General features: G+C 40.0%; 1 protein-coding gene across 1 annotated transcript in view; it reads left to right on the top strand.

Annotated features, from left to right (window-relative positions):
- IHO1 (interactor of HORMAD1 1) overlaps positions 1 to 16,725 on the top strand; it is a 30,130-nt gene that overhangs the window by 9,758 nt on the left and 3,647 nt on the right. Inside the window, exons 4-5 of the mRNA XM_059387826.1 lie at positions 11,163 to 11,211; positions 11,402 to 11,489. Coding sequence (XP_059243809.1) covers positions 11,163 to 11,211; positions 11,402 to 11,489 — 137 coding nt within the window. The remainder of the gene's footprint in view (positions 1 to 11,162; positions 11,212 to 11,401; positions 11,490 to 16,725) is intronic.

Raw genomic sequence — 16,725 nt, forward strand, 5'->3', positions numbered from 1 at the left:
ATGGATGAAGGAAAGAAGAAAAGGTATCTTCCTTTCCATTTAGGACTCTTCTTGAAGTTACATGTGACACTCCTTATACCTCACACTGGCTAAATCAGGGGAGTCTGGGAATGTCATCTATCTGGATGGCAGTGCATCCAGGGAGAAAAAAATCAGAATTCTGATTTCCAAGAAAGAAAATGAGGCCCCTTTTATGTTTTTGCAACAGCCTTGCAATTGCTAAGTGCTACCCATCGTGGAGAATTCTCCAAACCCAGCCACAAAATTAGTCCACTACAAATTCTGCTGCCCACTAACCCCTGCCCAGAGGATAGTAGACCCTCCCTGCACCCTTTTACCATTCTGCTAGAGGTCTATATTCCTTCTACTGGAGCCACAGCAACTAGAGAGAGAACTCACGGTTTTTTTCTCCTGACTCCTAGTCTGACAAGTTATGTGTCAGGGAAAGGGCCAGTTCAGGAGAAGCTAAGAAATCAACCCCTCTGGCACTCTCAACCTCTAGCAGAAGAAAGATGCTCTGCTTCGCTCCAAGACTGCTAACCTGAAGAACTACTTAAAAAGAAAAGAGGGTCAGATACAAACCAGCCTAAAATAAAGACTGTGGACTTTCCACTCTAAGTACAAAGTTGTAAATGGTATAGTAGACGTTGCTTCCAAATGCTTTGGAAACCGAGGACAGGCTCCCAGCTCTGACTGGGGACATCAGGAAAGATTCCACCCAAAGGGGCACATGTAAACTGAATGGGAGTTTTGGGCAGAGATCTTGGGTCTGTCAGATCCTGAAGTGTGCCTCTTGAATCAGTTTACTCTGTGAACCTCCACTAGCAAAGGTTTATATGATGGTGCTCTATTTTTAAAAATAAAAATGTATTGTTTCCTATGGACTTTTTTTTTAAAAAAGATTTTATTTATTTATTTGACAGAGAGAGACACAGCAAGAAAGGGAACACAAGCATGGGGAGCGGGAGAGGGAGAAGCAGGCTCCCTGCTGAGCAAGGAGCCAGATACAGGGCTTAATCCCAGGACCCTGGGATCATGACCCCAGCCAAAGGCAGACGCTTAACGACTGAGCTACCCAGGTGCCTTTCCTATGGACTATTTTTTAATCTTCTTTTTAGATTTAATAATCTTTAATGATTATGTTTTATTCCATATACAAAATAATTTCTAATGGTTGCATTGTACTCTATCATGGATTTTTCAGGGGGTTATGTTTTAGCTATTTTACACAGTATGGAAGAGTACCACAAATACACAATGGAAAAGGTTAATCTTTTCAATAAATGGTGTTAGAAAAACTGGCTCCATAGGAAAATAATGAAAAGGGACCCCTATCATATACCATACATAAAAATCAATTCAAAATGGACTAAAGCCTTAAACATAAGACTTGAAACTGTAGAACTCCTAGAAGAAAAAATAATAAATAGTTAAAATCTTCTTGACATTGGCATTGACCATGATTTCTTGGATATGACATCAAAAGCACAGGCAGCAAAACCAAAAATAGATAAGTGGGATAACATCAAACTAAAAATTTCTGCACAGAAAAGGAAGCAATCAACAAAATAAAAAGGCAGCCTACAGAATGGTAAATAAATTTACAAACCATATATCTAATAAAGGGTTAATAAATATATAAGGAGTTCCTACAGCTCAATAGTGTAAAAACAAATAGCCCAATTAGGGCTATTAATTAGCCTTAATTTGGCTAAGTAATTATACATATATGCAAAGAAGACATACTAATGGCCAACAAGTATATGAAAAAGGTGCTCAAGATCACTAGACATCAGAGAAATGCAAATCAAAACCACAATGAAATATCTTATATCAGGATGGCCATTACTAAAAAAACACAACAACTAAGTGTTGGTTAGAATGTGGAGAAAAATCATAAAAAAAAAATGTGGAGAAAAAGGAACCCTTACATGCTGCTGGTAGGAATGTAAATTGGTGCAACCACACTTCTAAGTGTATATTCAAAGGAAATGAAATCAGGATCTCAAAGAGGTACCTGCATTACCATATTCATTGCAGCATTCTTTACAATAACCAAGACATGGAGGTAACCTAAGTATCCATCAATGAGTGAATAAAGAAAATGTGGTATGTATACGATGGAATAGTCTTCAGCCTTAAAAAACAAGGAAATTCTGGGGAGGGTATGTGATTTGGTGAGTGCTGTGAAGTGTGTAAACCTGGTGATTCACAGACCTGTACCCCTGGGGATAAAAATATATGTTTATAAAAAATAAAAAAAAATAAAAAAAAAAACAAGGAAATTCTGTCACTTGTGACAACATAGATGAACCTGGAGGATGTTAGGCTAAATTAAATAAGTCAGACACAGAAAGACAAATACAGTTGACCTTTGAACAGCACAATTTGAACTGTACAGTTCTACCTACATGTGAATTTTTATAGCACAGTACTGTATTTTATGATTTTCTTTTTTTTTTAAAGATTTTATTTATTTTTTGTCAGAGAGAGAGAGAGAGCACACGCAGGGGGAGAGGCAGGTAGAGAAGGTAGAGGGAAAAGCAGACTCCCGGCTGAGCAAGGAGCCCCGTGTGGGACTCGATCCCAGGACTCTGGGATCATGACCTGAGCCGAAGGCAGTGGACTAACCAACTGAGCCACCCAGGCATCCCTGTATTTTATGATTTTCTTAACATTTTCTCTTCTCTAGCTTACTTTATTGTAAGAATACAGTACATAGTACATATAACATACAAAATTTGTGTTAATTGGCTATTTGTGTTATCAGTTTCTGGTCAACAATAGGCTTTTATGTTTTGGGGAAGTCAAAATTTATATACAGATTTTCAAATGTGTGTGTTGGGGGGTCAGCTTCCCTAACCCCTGAGTTGTTCAAGGGCAAACTGTACTATGATACCACTTATATGAAGAACGTAAAATAGTTCAACTCAAAGAAGCAGAGTATAGTAGGATGACGGTTGCTGGGAACTGGAGTGTGGGACAAACCAGGGAGATATTAATTAAAGGGTACAGAGTTTCAGTTGACACAATATGAATAAATCCTAGAGATCTACTGTACCTCATAGTACCTATATTTAACAATACAGTATAGTAGGGGTGCCTGGGTGGCTTAGTGGGTTAAAGCCTCTGCCTTCAGCTCGGATCATGATCCCAGGGTCCTGGGATCAAGCCCCGCATCAGGCTCTCTGCTCCTGCTTCCTCCTCTCTCTCTGCCTGCCTCTCTGCCTACTTATGATCTCTGTCTGTCAAATAAATAAAATCTTTAAGAAAAAATACAGTATTGTATACTTTAAAATTTGCTAAGATGGTAAATTGTTTTTTAAAGATTTTATTAATTTATTTGACAGAGACAGCGCAAGTAGGCAGAAACAGGTAGGGAGAGAGGGGGAAGCAGGCTCTCCACTGAGCAGAGAGCCCAATGGGGGGCTCGATCCCAGAGGTTTAACCCACTGAGCCACCCAGGAGCACTAAGATGGTAAATGTTTTAAGTGTTTTTTTCACTTCTACTGCTATTAAATAGAGTAAGAGAAAGCTTTTGAGGGACGCCTGGGTGGCTCAGTCAGTTAAGTGTCTGTCTTCGGCTCAGGTCATGATCCCAGCGTCCTGGAATTGAGTCCCACATCGGCCTCCTTGCTCAATGGGAAGCCTGCTTCTCCTTCTTCCTCTGCCTGCTGCTCACCTACTTGTGTTCTCTCTCTCTCTGACAAATAAATTAAAAAATCTTAAAAAAAAAAAAAAAAGAAAGCTTTTGGAAGTGATGGATATGTTTTCAGAATAGATTGTGGTGATGATCTGATAGTGTATACTTATCTCCAAATTTGTATACATTAAATGTGTACAGCTTTTTACATGTCAACCTTAATTCAATAAAGTGATTAAAAAAATATATAGCTTGAATACTAACCAGTCAGAACAAATGCTGACTATAAGCAATTGACACAGCTATGTCCTCATGCAAGATTGCTGTCAACTTTGCATGTACTATGATTTATATAAAAACATTGTTATTGGACATCTCAGTAAGCAGAAGATTTGATTCAATAAGTTTGATGAATTTTTTTTTTAAGATTTTATTTATTTATTTGACCGACAGATCACAAGTAGGCAGAGAGGCAGGCAGAGAGAGAGAAGGGAGGAAGCAGGCTCCCTGCTGAGCAGGGAGCCCGATGTGGGGCTTGATCCCAGGACCCTGGGATCATGACCTGAGCCGAAGGCAAAGGCCTTAACCCACTGAGGCACCCAGGTGCCCCTGATCAAATTTTTTAATAAAGAAGATCACTCAATTTGAGTGGATATTAAAACCACATTCAAAAACACCACTAAGGGGCGCCTGGGTGGCTCAGTGGGTTAAAGCCTCTGCCTTCGGCTCAGGTCATGATCCCAGGGTCCTGGGATCGAGCCCCACATCGGGCTCTCTGCTCAGCAGGGAGCCTGCTTCCTCCTCTCTCTCTCTGCCTGCCTCTCTGCCTACTTGTGATCTCTGTCTGTCAAATAAATAAATAAAATCTTTAAAAAAAAAAAAAAACACCACTAGGTAAACTCACTGAACGTAGGGAGTTGAATTTTTTTTTACGCATATCACTGAAGCTTATAATCAAGTACCTGTCACAAAGGAAGACTCAATAAATAGTTGTTGAGGGGCACCTGGGTGGCTCAGTCGGTTAAGTGTCTGCCTTCAGCTCAGGTCATGATCCCAGGATGCAGGGATGAGCCCCACTTCAGGCTCTCTGCTAAGCTGGGAAGCCTGCTTCTCCCTCTCCCACTCCCCCTGCTTGCATTCCCTCTCTCGCTGTGTCTCTCTCTTGTCAAATAAATAAAATCTTTAAAAAAAAGTTGTTGAAAAAATGAGTGGATTTTCAAAGCGAAATAATTAACTAACATTGGACAGTACAGAAATTACCTCCATTCTTAAAAACAGATTGTGGGGTGCCTGGGTGGCTCAGTTGGTTAAGCAACCGCCTTCGGCTCTGGTCATGATCCTGGAGTCCCGGGATCGAGTCCCACATCGGGTTCCCTGCTCTGCAGGGAGTCTGCTTCTCCCACTGACCTCTCTTCTCTCATTCTCTCTCTCTCTCTCTCATTCTCTTAAAAAAAAAAAAAAACAGATTGTGTGTGTGTGTGTGTGTGTGTGTGTGTGTGTTTTAGTACAGATAAACAATTTCCTAATTGACTTTTTCTAGAGAAAAGATTAAGTCATAGTTGACTTCCTATGAATCTATACATGATATCAGGTGGGTGGGAAATCTCTACTTTTAAGCAACATTTTTCTATTTTATTTTGTTAAAAAATAATAAAAATGTCTTCCAAGCGAACACTAGCTTTTTATGAAAGTTTCAATTATCAAGCTTTTAATGTTTTCATTGTTTATTAAGCATCTTAATTTAACGACTTTGGGTAAATCAGAACTTAACATTTCAATTTAGACAGGTGGAATCAAGAATTAATAAACAGTTAAGGTAATGGGAGCTATCACTTACACATAAACACTTCACTATAGGGACACCTGGGTGGCACAGTCTATTGAGTGTCTGACTCTTGGTTTTGGCTGGGGTGGTGGTCTTCTGGGCCTGAGATCCAGCCCTGCATCAGGCTCTCTACTTAGCACAGAGTTGGCTTAAAGACTCTCTTTCCGGGGCGCCTGGGTGGCTCAGTGTGTCGAGGCCTCTGCCTTCGGCTCGGGTCGTGATCTCAGGGTCCTGGGATTGAGCCCCACGTCAGGCTCTCTGCTCAGCGGGAAGCCTGCTTCCCTCCTCTCTCTGCCTGCCTCTCTGCCTACTTGTGATTTCTCTCTGTCAAATAAATAAATAAATTCTTAAAAAAAAAAAAAAAGACTCTCTTTCCCTGTCCCTTTGCCTGCCCCCACCTCTCAAAATAAATCTTTTTTAAAAAATTCAATAGGGGCGCCTGAGTGGCTCAGTGGGTTGAGGCCTCTGCCTTTGGCTTGGGTCGTGGTCCCAGGGTCTTGGGATCAAGCCCTGTGTCGGGCTCTCTGCTTGGTGGGGGGCGTGCTTCCCCCTCTCTCTCTGCCTGCCTCTCTGCCTACGTGTGATCTCTGTCAAATAAATAAATATATATATAATATATATGTATATATATTTATATACTATGTATATAATTTTATATTGAAATATATATATTTGTTTCAATATAAAATTATATACAAACAGTATTTAATTTGTATAATATAGTTTTCCCTGTTGGGAGCACTGGTTTCCAAATGTACTAATAAGGAGTGAGGTCCTACGGATAAAGAATCACTCTCAACTGGTGGTATACCATGGTATAACTGGTAGTATAATAGAGTAGGGGCTTTCATGAGCAGCATTTTTGTAGCATTATTAGACTTTAGACATCTTTACGTTTTTATTTTTAAAGATTTTATTTCAGAAAGAGAGAGGGTGCTTAGGTGGGGAGAGACAGGTCAGGGGAGAGGGAGAAGCACGGTCTCTGCTGAGCAGGGAGCCTAATATGGAGCTTGATCCCAGGACCCTGAGATCATGACCTGAGCCAAAGGCAGACGCTTAACCCACTGAGCCACCCAGGTGTCCCAATTTTTTTTAAATTTTTTATTTTTTATAAACATATATTTTTATCCCCAGGGGTACAGGTCTGTTTGTATTTTTTTAATAAAAATTTTACAGGTATGTATTTTTTAAAGATTTTATTTATTTATTTAGGGAGAGTGAGTGGGAGGAAGGAGAGAAAGGATCTCAAGCAGACTCTGGGCTGAGTGTGGAGCTGGTCATAGGGCTTGATCCATGACCCAAGATCATGACCTGAGCCAAAATCAAGAGTTGGATGCTCAACCAAGTGAGCCATCCATGCTTTCCATACATGTACACAGGTTTTAGAAATATAGTTAGGGGGGTGCCTGGGTGGCTCAGTCGGTTGAGCATCTATCTGCCTTTGATGGGGTCATGATCCTAGGTCCTAGGATTGGGCCCCACATCAGGCTCTCTGCTCAGTGGGGATCCTGCTTCTCCCTCTCTGCCTGCTGCTCTGCCTGCTCTCTCTGTCAAAATCTTTAAAAAAAAAAAAAGCCACATATGCACACACACATACACATACTTAAAAAAAATACGATTAGGGGTGCCTGGGTGGCTCAGTTGGTTAAGCAACTGCCTTTGGCTCGGGTCATGATCCCAGGGTCCTGGGATTGAGTCTCACATCAGGCTCGTCCTGCTTGGTGGGGAGCCTGCTTCTCCCTCTGCTTCTGCTTGCCATGCCCCCTGCTTGTGCTCTCTGTCAAATAAATAAAATTTTAAAATAAAATTAGGATTATAGTGAAAAACAGCAGGCCTATCTTTCCCCACTTTTAATTCCCTTTTGCTTTTTGAACCAACTTGCAACCCTTTTAGCTACGCTAAAAGCTATGTATTTAGGTGCATATATCTTATGGCATATGCTAGCTAGCTTATATTGTTATTTCTTGTTTTTTTTTCAGCTTCAGAGAATGACTTTCTACCCTGGAATAAGAATTTGCTTCTCGGCCTCCTCCACCATAAACTCTCATCTTCCACCATTTTAGTTAAAATTAGTTTTCATTTGAGATGCCTGGGTGGCTTAAATGCTTAAGCACTTGCCTTCGGCTCAGGTCCTGATCCCAGTGACCTGGGATCAAGTCTCACATTGGGCTCCTTGCTCAGTGGGGAGCCTCTTTCTTCCTCTGCCTGCTGTTCCCCCTGCTTGTGCTCTCTCTCTCTGACAAATAAAATCTTTAAAAACAAAAATCAGCTTTCAATTGTTAAATCCTTATCTAGATATCCTAGAAAAAATATATATATATATATCTCATGATTAAATTTTCCTAACGTTAAAAATTACCTTGTTTCCTTTTCTGCTGAGTTTTCTATATAGGAATCACAGTTTATTCCCAAATTTTGCAGCAGGACTAAAAAAGACCTTGTTTTTTTTTTTATTTCTTAAAGATTATGAGAGAAAGAAGGTGTGTGTGTGTGTGTGTGTGTGTGTGTGTACGCACGCACACAAGAGAGAGAGACAGACAGACAGACACAGGCAGACAGAGACAGAGAGCATGAGCAGGGGGAACCCAGTATGGGGCTCAATCCCAGGACCTGGGATCATGATTTGAGCTGAAGGCAGACGTTTAACTGACTGAGCCATCCAGGCACCTCAGAAGCTTCCTTGTTTTATACCCAAACACATCAGAAATTCTTCAGTGTCGTTTTCTTCTCAGAGTCATCTTCCTAATTCTGATCTGAACTTGGTACACTCTTGCTCTGCAGTGCAGCTGTCATCCTGAGTCCTCTCTTCACCGTCATTCTAAGCGTTCCTACCTCCCCTCTCTTGAATTACCACTTCCTCTCTCCTGTGTTGGATTCTTTGTTACTTTTTTTTTAAGAATTTTTTTTTTAAGATTTTATTTATTTATTTGTCAGACAGAGATCACAAGCAGGCAGAGAGGCAGGCAGAGAGAGAGGAGGGGAAGCAGGCTCCCTGCTGAGCAGAGAGCTCACGGGGCTGGATTCCAGGACCCTGAGATCATGACCCGAGCTGAAGGCAGAGGCTTTAACCCACTGGGCCACCCAGGCACCCCTTTTTTTAAGAATTTATTTATTTATTTGACAGAGAGAGATCACAAGTAGGCAGAGAGGCAGGCAGAGAGAGAGAGGAGGAAGCAGGCTCCCCGCTGAGCAGAGAGCCTGATGCGGAACTCGATCCGAGAACCCTGGGGTCATGACCTGAGCCGGAGGCAGTGGCTTAACCCACTGAGCCACCCAGGCACCCCGGATTTTTTGTTACTTTGATCCTATGTCCTTTTAGTTCTTAGTTTCCTCCTTGGATTTGGTGAAACATATATTCCAAAAACTTCCTGACAACAGGTACATGGCACTTAAATAATTTTTTGAGACATTGCTTATCTGAAATTCTTTATTTTCCCCTCATACTTGATTGCAAATTAGGCTAGATATAGAATTCTAGATTGGAAATTATTTTTCCCCAAAATTTCTAGTTGCTGTCATCACCACATCATTTTATATGTTGCTTTTAAGAGGTCTATGCCATTCTGAGACCTGATCCTGTATATATCACTTGCCTTTTGCTTTCTGCAAGTTTTTAAGGCCTTCCCATTATCTGTAGACTTCTGAAATTTTACAGTAGTGTGATTTCATGTGGCACATCATCATCTTTGGGCATCAATGAGTTCCTTTTGACCTATAAACTTGTAGGTTTTTGTTCTGGGAATTTTTCTTTTGTTATCTTTGAAAATCTATTTTTATTCTTCTTTCCTTTGAATCTCTAGTTTTGGGTGTATATTGAATCTCCTGCATTTATCCTCTTTTTTTTTTTTCCTGCTGATCTATTTTCCATCTCTTTGTATTTTGTTCTATTTTATGTCCTATTTCCTTAACTGTATCTTCTCTAACTATTCTACTTGTTTCTGCTATTTTTAATTTCTAGATCCCTTTCTTATTCTCTGCTTTTATAATTCAATAGCTTTCTGTTATTAATATCCTTAATTTTTTAAAGATTTATTTGTGAAAGAGAATGCACATGTCTGCATGTGGGAGCGGGGGGAGGGCAGAGAGAGAATAAACCAGACTGCCCGCTGAGCCTGGAGCCTGGCACAGTTAACCCCATGACCCTGAGGTTATGGCCTGAGCTGAAATCAAGAGTCAGATGCCCAACTGACTGAGCCACACTGGTATTCCTAACTCATTAGCTATTTTATTTTAAATATTTTTAGTTTGCTTAGTTTGCCTGGCAATGGTCACAAAAAGTCTATGTTCTTGTCTTTTATAGCTGGACACTAAAATTATATTTTTCAGGTAATGTCCCAATCTCTTTCATAAAAAGCATAAGGTTTGTAGACCCCTAATGATTCTATAAAATCCTCCTTTTATTTATTTATCTTTTAAAGATTTTATTTATTCATTTAGGAAGAGAGAGAGCACATGAGGGGCAGAGGCAGAGAGATACTCTTAAGTAGACTCCTCACTGAGCAGGGACCACCTCCCCAACATGGGGCTTCCTCCCATGACCCCAAGATCATGACTCCAAGATCACAACTTGAGCCAAAAACAAGAGTTGGCTGCTTAACTGACTGAGCTACCTAGCCTCCCCCAAATTCTCCTTTTAAAGTCAAATCGGTGGAGCATCCACAAGACTTGGTATGAAGAGTAGTCCATTTTAGGGTTCAAAAACTGAATCTGCATTTATATTGCAAAGAGTGAAGAAACAAAACCAGTAAAAAATTTTAATGGCAGTTCATGTCTGAATCTTTTCAAAAGTGGGATATTTATTGAGGAATAATTCTTATAGTTTCTTTTTCATTAAATTAATATTGCTGGGACACCTTGGTGGCTCAGTTGGTTAAGCTTCCAACTCTTGGTTTTGGCTCAGGTCTTGATCTCACAGTTGTTAGATCATGATCCAGGACTGGCTCTGCACTTAGCACAGTTTTCTTTGGATTTTTTCTTCCTCTCCCTCTGCTTCTCCCCAACTATAATAAATAAATAAATAAATAAATAAATAAATAAAATCAATCTTTGGGGTGGGGAGAGAGATACACCTGGGTGTCTCAGTGGGTTAAGCCTCTGACTCTTGATATCTTAGGTCATAATCTCAAGGTCATGAGATGAAGCCAGAGTAGGCTCCATGCTCAGTGGGGAATCTGCCAGAGATTCTCTGTCTCTTTCTCCTTCTGTCCTATTCTCTCTGCCTCTCAAAATAAATAAATAAAATCTTTAAAAAAAAGAAATTAATATTACTCACAGAACTATCTCTACCCATTCTTACACTCAAAGAAATAGTCATTAGACTAAAATGTTTCCAGAAATTTTGGACTACCAGAAGGAAGTCACTAGCTTCTGAAGCCATTGTTGCTATGAAAATGAAAGCTGGTCCGTTTTACTGTAGTAACCACTTGAGTTGCTAGTATTTGCTTATTTAAGATACATGGAGAGTAAATTTTAAAAAGAAATAAGTGGTTTGTTTTGGCAATGGTCAGAAAAAGTCTATGTTTTCATTTTTTTGTAGCTGTACACTAAAATTTTTCAGGGTTGAGTCTCCAAGTCTAATCAAGCACTGTTTTGATGCTCTACCAGGTGAAGTCCTGCCATGTTCATGGAATCAATTTTGTTACATACTTTTAGTATTCCACAAGGATTTAATTTCTTTTTTCTCGTTTATTGTAGTGAGACTCTATACAACCTCATTTCACATATCAGAGAAAGCATTCACAGGGTAAGTAGAGCTACATGTCAAAGAATTAGAACATTTTACATGTTATGAAGTTTACTATTTACATTGACCTTAATTCATATAGGATTGTAGTATTTTAACTATCTTTTTAAAAATCACTTAATGACGATACTCCAAGTTAGTAAAATAAGGCAATGGTCTGTGAATTCATTCTTAATTTGGGGTTGCTTAGTTGCAGACATCTGTGGAAAAGTCTGAGGAACATCTCAGCTCAAGAAGCCAATCTATTTTGGATGGTTTGGAGACCCTGGCCAAGACCTGTGAGTATCTTGTATTTGAGGTTATCAGCAGAGGGCACTAGTGAGCAGTGAACTGAACTTTTTGACCCTACCCATGTTTCCTGTCAGGGGTGAGGTTCTGTAGTGTGGCAGATGAGATGATGGGTACATTAGGTTAGCCCTGAAGAGATGTGGATCACGCTCAGCTGGGTAGTGGGGCCCACCTAGATGTTGGGAATGTTCCTGGTCCCTAGATGCCCTCTGTGAAGCATTAATCCTCCACCAGTAATCCCGCTGCCTCGGTAGCTCTGCCAGATTTCTCATCTCACTGCCTCAAGTGAATCAGCAGCATCCCTGAGTCCCTAACGAGTTGCTAGCTGTGCTGTCTATAAAGACATTTTTCCCTTAGGACTTAGAAATAAAGACTGCTCCCTTAGGAGTTAGAAATACTCCAGTCACCTCATCTTCTTCTTGCTTGCCTTGGTTTCAATGAGAGCTGTTTTGTAGTGAATTACAACATCTTTCTCCATTCCAGTTAGTGGTCTGTAAAGTCTCCTGTTCTACCAATTAGTGATTTATGTTTAGATAAAACTATGGGCCTGGCTCTTATGAAACAGAAGAGTCATAACACTGCTGCTCTTGGGGGTGGACACCTCTGTAGGACCAGCAGCTTCTCAACTAAATAGCAAGATGATGACGGCATCTGCACTTGTTTGGATTTGTCTGCGTGTTTATTTTTTTATTTTAAACAAATCGAAGTCAACTTATTTAAATGCCTTGGAATGGATTGCTCATGATTTACAAAAATTGATGCCTTTGTGTGGTTTAGAAATTAATCTCCATCTGTCTGCCAAAAAGCACTGTACTGTCTGCTGGCTTCCAACCTGGGTATCCCACACACAGGGCAACTGTGCGTCTGTTTGGAAATCCGTTCTGGAAGCCTGGGACTGTTGCCCTCACAAGAAGTAGCAAGACAAAGAGCAGAAGCATATCAGGAGTGCTTCCTTTGTATAGCATGTTGGAATAACTCATAGTGCATTCCTGAGGAAAGCACTCCTTTTGCTTTCTACATTTGAAACTAGGTGAAGTACAAAAAGGAGGATTGCTGGCAGCGACGGTATGACATTCTTAGCTCAGATCAGGGAATGGAAGTGCCCAATCTCCCAGTACAAGATCAAGGTGGAGGGAGGACTAAAACCGGGTCTGGGTTATGTAGGCAGAGGGACCCTGATCCTTCATCCTGATGGTTCCTTTTTAGAGGATAAGACTCAGGACAAAGAGCCACATTGATAGGGCAAACAGTAACAGACACTGTGGCATGATATTTACAAAGCCGATAATTTTTTAAAAGATTTTATGTAGGTATGTATTTAAAGATCTTGAACAGGGGAATGGACAGAGAGAATGGGAGAGAGCAAATCTCCAGCAGACTCCACACTCAGCATGGAGCCCGAGTTGGGATCAATCAGGTCTCGATCCCAAGACCCTGAGATCATGACCTGAGCTGAAATCAAGAGTCAGATGCTTAACCAACAGCTACCCAGGTAATCCTAGAAAGCCTGATTATTCTTGAAAATGGCACAAGTATCCTGTTCAGAGTCATTCCTTTTCTTGACAAGTAGTGATCAGGATCAGGAAGTTAGTCATTGAAAAAGGAACCAGACAAATCCTCTATCATCATATGGTATGGCTCAGTCTAGCTGTCCTGAAGCACTGAATCTGCCAGTCAGTACAGTCTGCAGCCTTCAGTATGCGCTCACTGTGGCTCACAAGGGAAAGGGAAAGATATTGTGCGAAAATGCTCTTGTGTTAATAATGTAATGGGTCCTTTCACAGAATGCGGTCATGAAAACTTTCCCCAGTCACAGTCTGTCTGTTCAACCAGAGGGATCCCTCAAAGTCGTCTAATCTAACTCCTCTTGTCCTTCAGGTGAGGACTAAGGACCAGAGTAATAGAGAATGAGTTACCAAGGCCATTCGCATCCTACTTTAATTTAGGTTTTGGTGGGCTAATTAGTAAAGAGCACTACTACCTAATAGGTATCAGTTCTATTGAAAAATAAGATCATTAGGAAAATAAAAAGGAGTGCTATTGAAAATCAGAAAGTGGGGGCTCCTGGGTGGCTCAGTCGGTTAAGCATCCAACTCTTGATCTCAGGGTTGTGAGTTCAAGCCCCATGTTAAAATAATAAAAAAGAAAGAAAATCAGAAAATGTCTTCTTTGGAAAACAAATAACTCTATACATAAAAATAAATTCCATATAGGGGCTCCTGGTGGCTCAGTGGGTTAAAGCCTCTGCCTTCGGCTCAGGTCATGATCCTAGGCTCCAGGGACCGAGCCCCACATCAGGCTCTCTGCTCAGTGGAGAGCCTGCTTCCCCCTCTCTCTCTCTGCCTGCCTTTCTGTCTACTTGTGATCTGTGTCTGTCAAACAAATAAGTAAAATCTTTAAAAATAAATAAATAAATTCCATATGAATCAATATAATAAGTGTAATAATAAATCATAAAAAGAACTATAAGAAAAATGGGCAACATTTTTAATAATTTTGGAGTGGAGAAATGTCTTTCTAAGCAAGGCACATATAATCATAAAGAAGAATGAGGTCAGGGGCTTCTGGGTGGCTCAGTGGGTTAAAGCCTCTGCCTTCAGCTCAGGTCGTGATCCCAGTGTCCTGGGATCGAGCCCCGCATTGGGCTCTCTGCTCAGTGGGGAGCCTGCTTCCTCCTCTCTCTGCCTGCCTCTCTGCCTACTTGTGATCTGTCAAATAAATAAATAAAATCTTAAAAAAAAAAAAAAGAAGAATGAGGTCTATCTTTATGAACCATGTTGAAATGGAAATAGCTATTCATCATTAAATAGTAACAGCAAGGTGCTGCTTATGTGCACATAATTTACTCCAGGACGCAGCTTGTGGAGGACTGTGACCAGTTAGTGAAAATTGGGAAGGCTTTCCTAAAAAAATGGGAGACTCAACAATCTCTTATACATGGAGGCTTCCAGACCTTTCCACAGGCTGTCATCAGCATGGCAGGGAGAGCAAAACTACAGAGTACGTAAATAGAAATGAATAAAAAATTCATCTCCAAAGAAAACAGAGATACAGTCCAGAATATGGAAATGGATTTTAAATGGCATTTTTATAAAACAAGCTAAAAATACCTGATGTTTATGGCCAAAGCAGAAATGAAATGAGTCCCTTTCTACAAAACACCATACATATACATACATATACATGCACACGCACACGATCTATAATCCGTACGTGGATATGCACATGTATCAATGTATCAGTGCAAAGTTCCAGAAACTGCTCATAATGTTAAATTCCAGAAAGTGGAATCAAGGTCTGCATAGGAGAGAATCAGTCAATTTTTCATTGCATACGTTTTTATACTGTTATAGGTTTGAGCTATTTTCTTAAGCTTTTTAAAAGGAAAAAGAATAAACTTTGAAAGTAATGAGCTTGATACAAAAGCTCCTGTGAGAAAAAGAAGATCTCAAACATATATTTCCCAGGGGCCAAGGAAAGAATATACAGGGCCACAGATAGATGCTTTCTGAGTACTGAATCTGGAATTGAACAATTTTCTTGCCTTCCCCATTCTCTGCTTTTGTGGTTGGTAATGTTCACTGTTGCTAAGAAACATTGCTATTTAGGAATTCATCTAGGATAGGATAATTACATTTGCTTTCTACTACAAATATCTACAAGGATGTCTGGAAAAATATTTGACTAATTGAGTTTAGGAATAGGAATCCAGTATTTGAAACATAAGTAAACAGCCTTTTTCTAATTGGTTGACATATGGAATTTAACTTTGTATTGAGTAATAGAAAATTTGCTTTCTAAAAACTTCTTTTTTTACTGTGGTAAAATATACATAACACAAAATTTATCATTTCTTACTGCTGTTTTGCAAGACTACACTGACTTGCCTATTTCAGTCATAACAAGCTCTTTCACTTTGCACTTGCTGTTTTCTCTTATCTGAGTAACCTTTCCCTAATCTTTGCAGGGCTAGCTCCTTTCAGTCCTTCTGGTTTCACTTAAATGTCTCCAACTCTGATGACCTTATCGGAAATAAATGTCCCCCACTCTGTTATTTTTGTGATAACCCTTATCATAGCATTTATTACATCTTTCACTTATTTATGTATATATTTACTTTTTATTTTTATTTTTTCCTTTTCAAAACAACTGCAAAAATTCCTGTATGTGGCAGACAGTTTTGTTCAAGATCGTTTCCATGTTCCTAGCACAGTATCTGATAATAATTTTCAGATGAAACTATAAATATCCAAATAATACATTCAAACACATCATGAATTCTTTCTGTTTTATTTTCTTTCTTTTTTTTTTTTTAAGATTTTATTTATTTATCAGAGAGAGAGAGGAAGAGAGCGAGCACAGGCAGACAGAATGGCAGGCAGAGGCAGAGGGAGAAGCGGGCTCCCCGCCGAGCAAGGAGCCCAATGTGGGACTCGATCCCAGGACGCCGGGATCATGACCTGAGCCGAAGGCAGCTGCTTAACCAACTGAGCCACCCAGGCGTCCCTTTTCTGTTTTATTTTCTCATTAGAGATGTTCTGCCTGGAGCTCAGTCTTCCAGCTCCAAACTGGGCAGGTTACTCCTGAGGTCCCAATCCTAGGACCTGGCTTCACCATCATTCTGAGCATCCTCCTTTCGTCCTCAGTCTTGGATCCCTTTGTTTCCTGGACTTTGGTTTACACTTGTGTTTGGTGATACACATCTTTCAGTAGCTTTCTGAGAAAAAGTATATGGGAGGGAACTTTCTTATACACGCATGTTTGAAAATGTCTTCTATCTCCACATGGGTGTAGAATGCTAGGGGAAAATGCTTTGTCCTCAGAATTTCTAAGGCATAGCTCCATTGTCTTCTATTTTTAATTTGCTTATTGAGATGTTTGATGCCATTTTTCTTCTTGATTCTTTATGTTATCTGGGTACCCCCTACTATCCCTTATATGCATATTTTTTGAGCCTCCTGTTTTCCCTTGATATTTTGAGAACCAACTGGAAAAGTGCCATAGAGCATATAATTTAGTAACATAGCAGAAATTAACAAAAAAATGAAATGAGAAAAAAAGATGCCATTTATAAATCCAACACAGACGATAAACTACCCAGGAATAACTTAACAAGGACATGCAACTCACCCATTTTTTTTTTAATGGCTTCTTCTGCAGGAGAAGGAAAGGCCTTCTCCTGCAAAGTTACAATTTACCCCTTTTCCTTCTTCTACCTTATGATTT

The sequence above is a fragment of the Mustela nigripes genome, chromosome 2 (genome assembly GCF_022355385.1).
Source record: "Mustela nigripes isolate SB6536 chromosome 2, MUSNIG.SB6536, whole genome shotgun sequence".
Taxonomy (NCBI): domain Eukaryota; kingdom Metazoa; phylum Chordata; class Mammalia; order Carnivora; family Mustelidae; genus Mustela; species Mustela nigripes.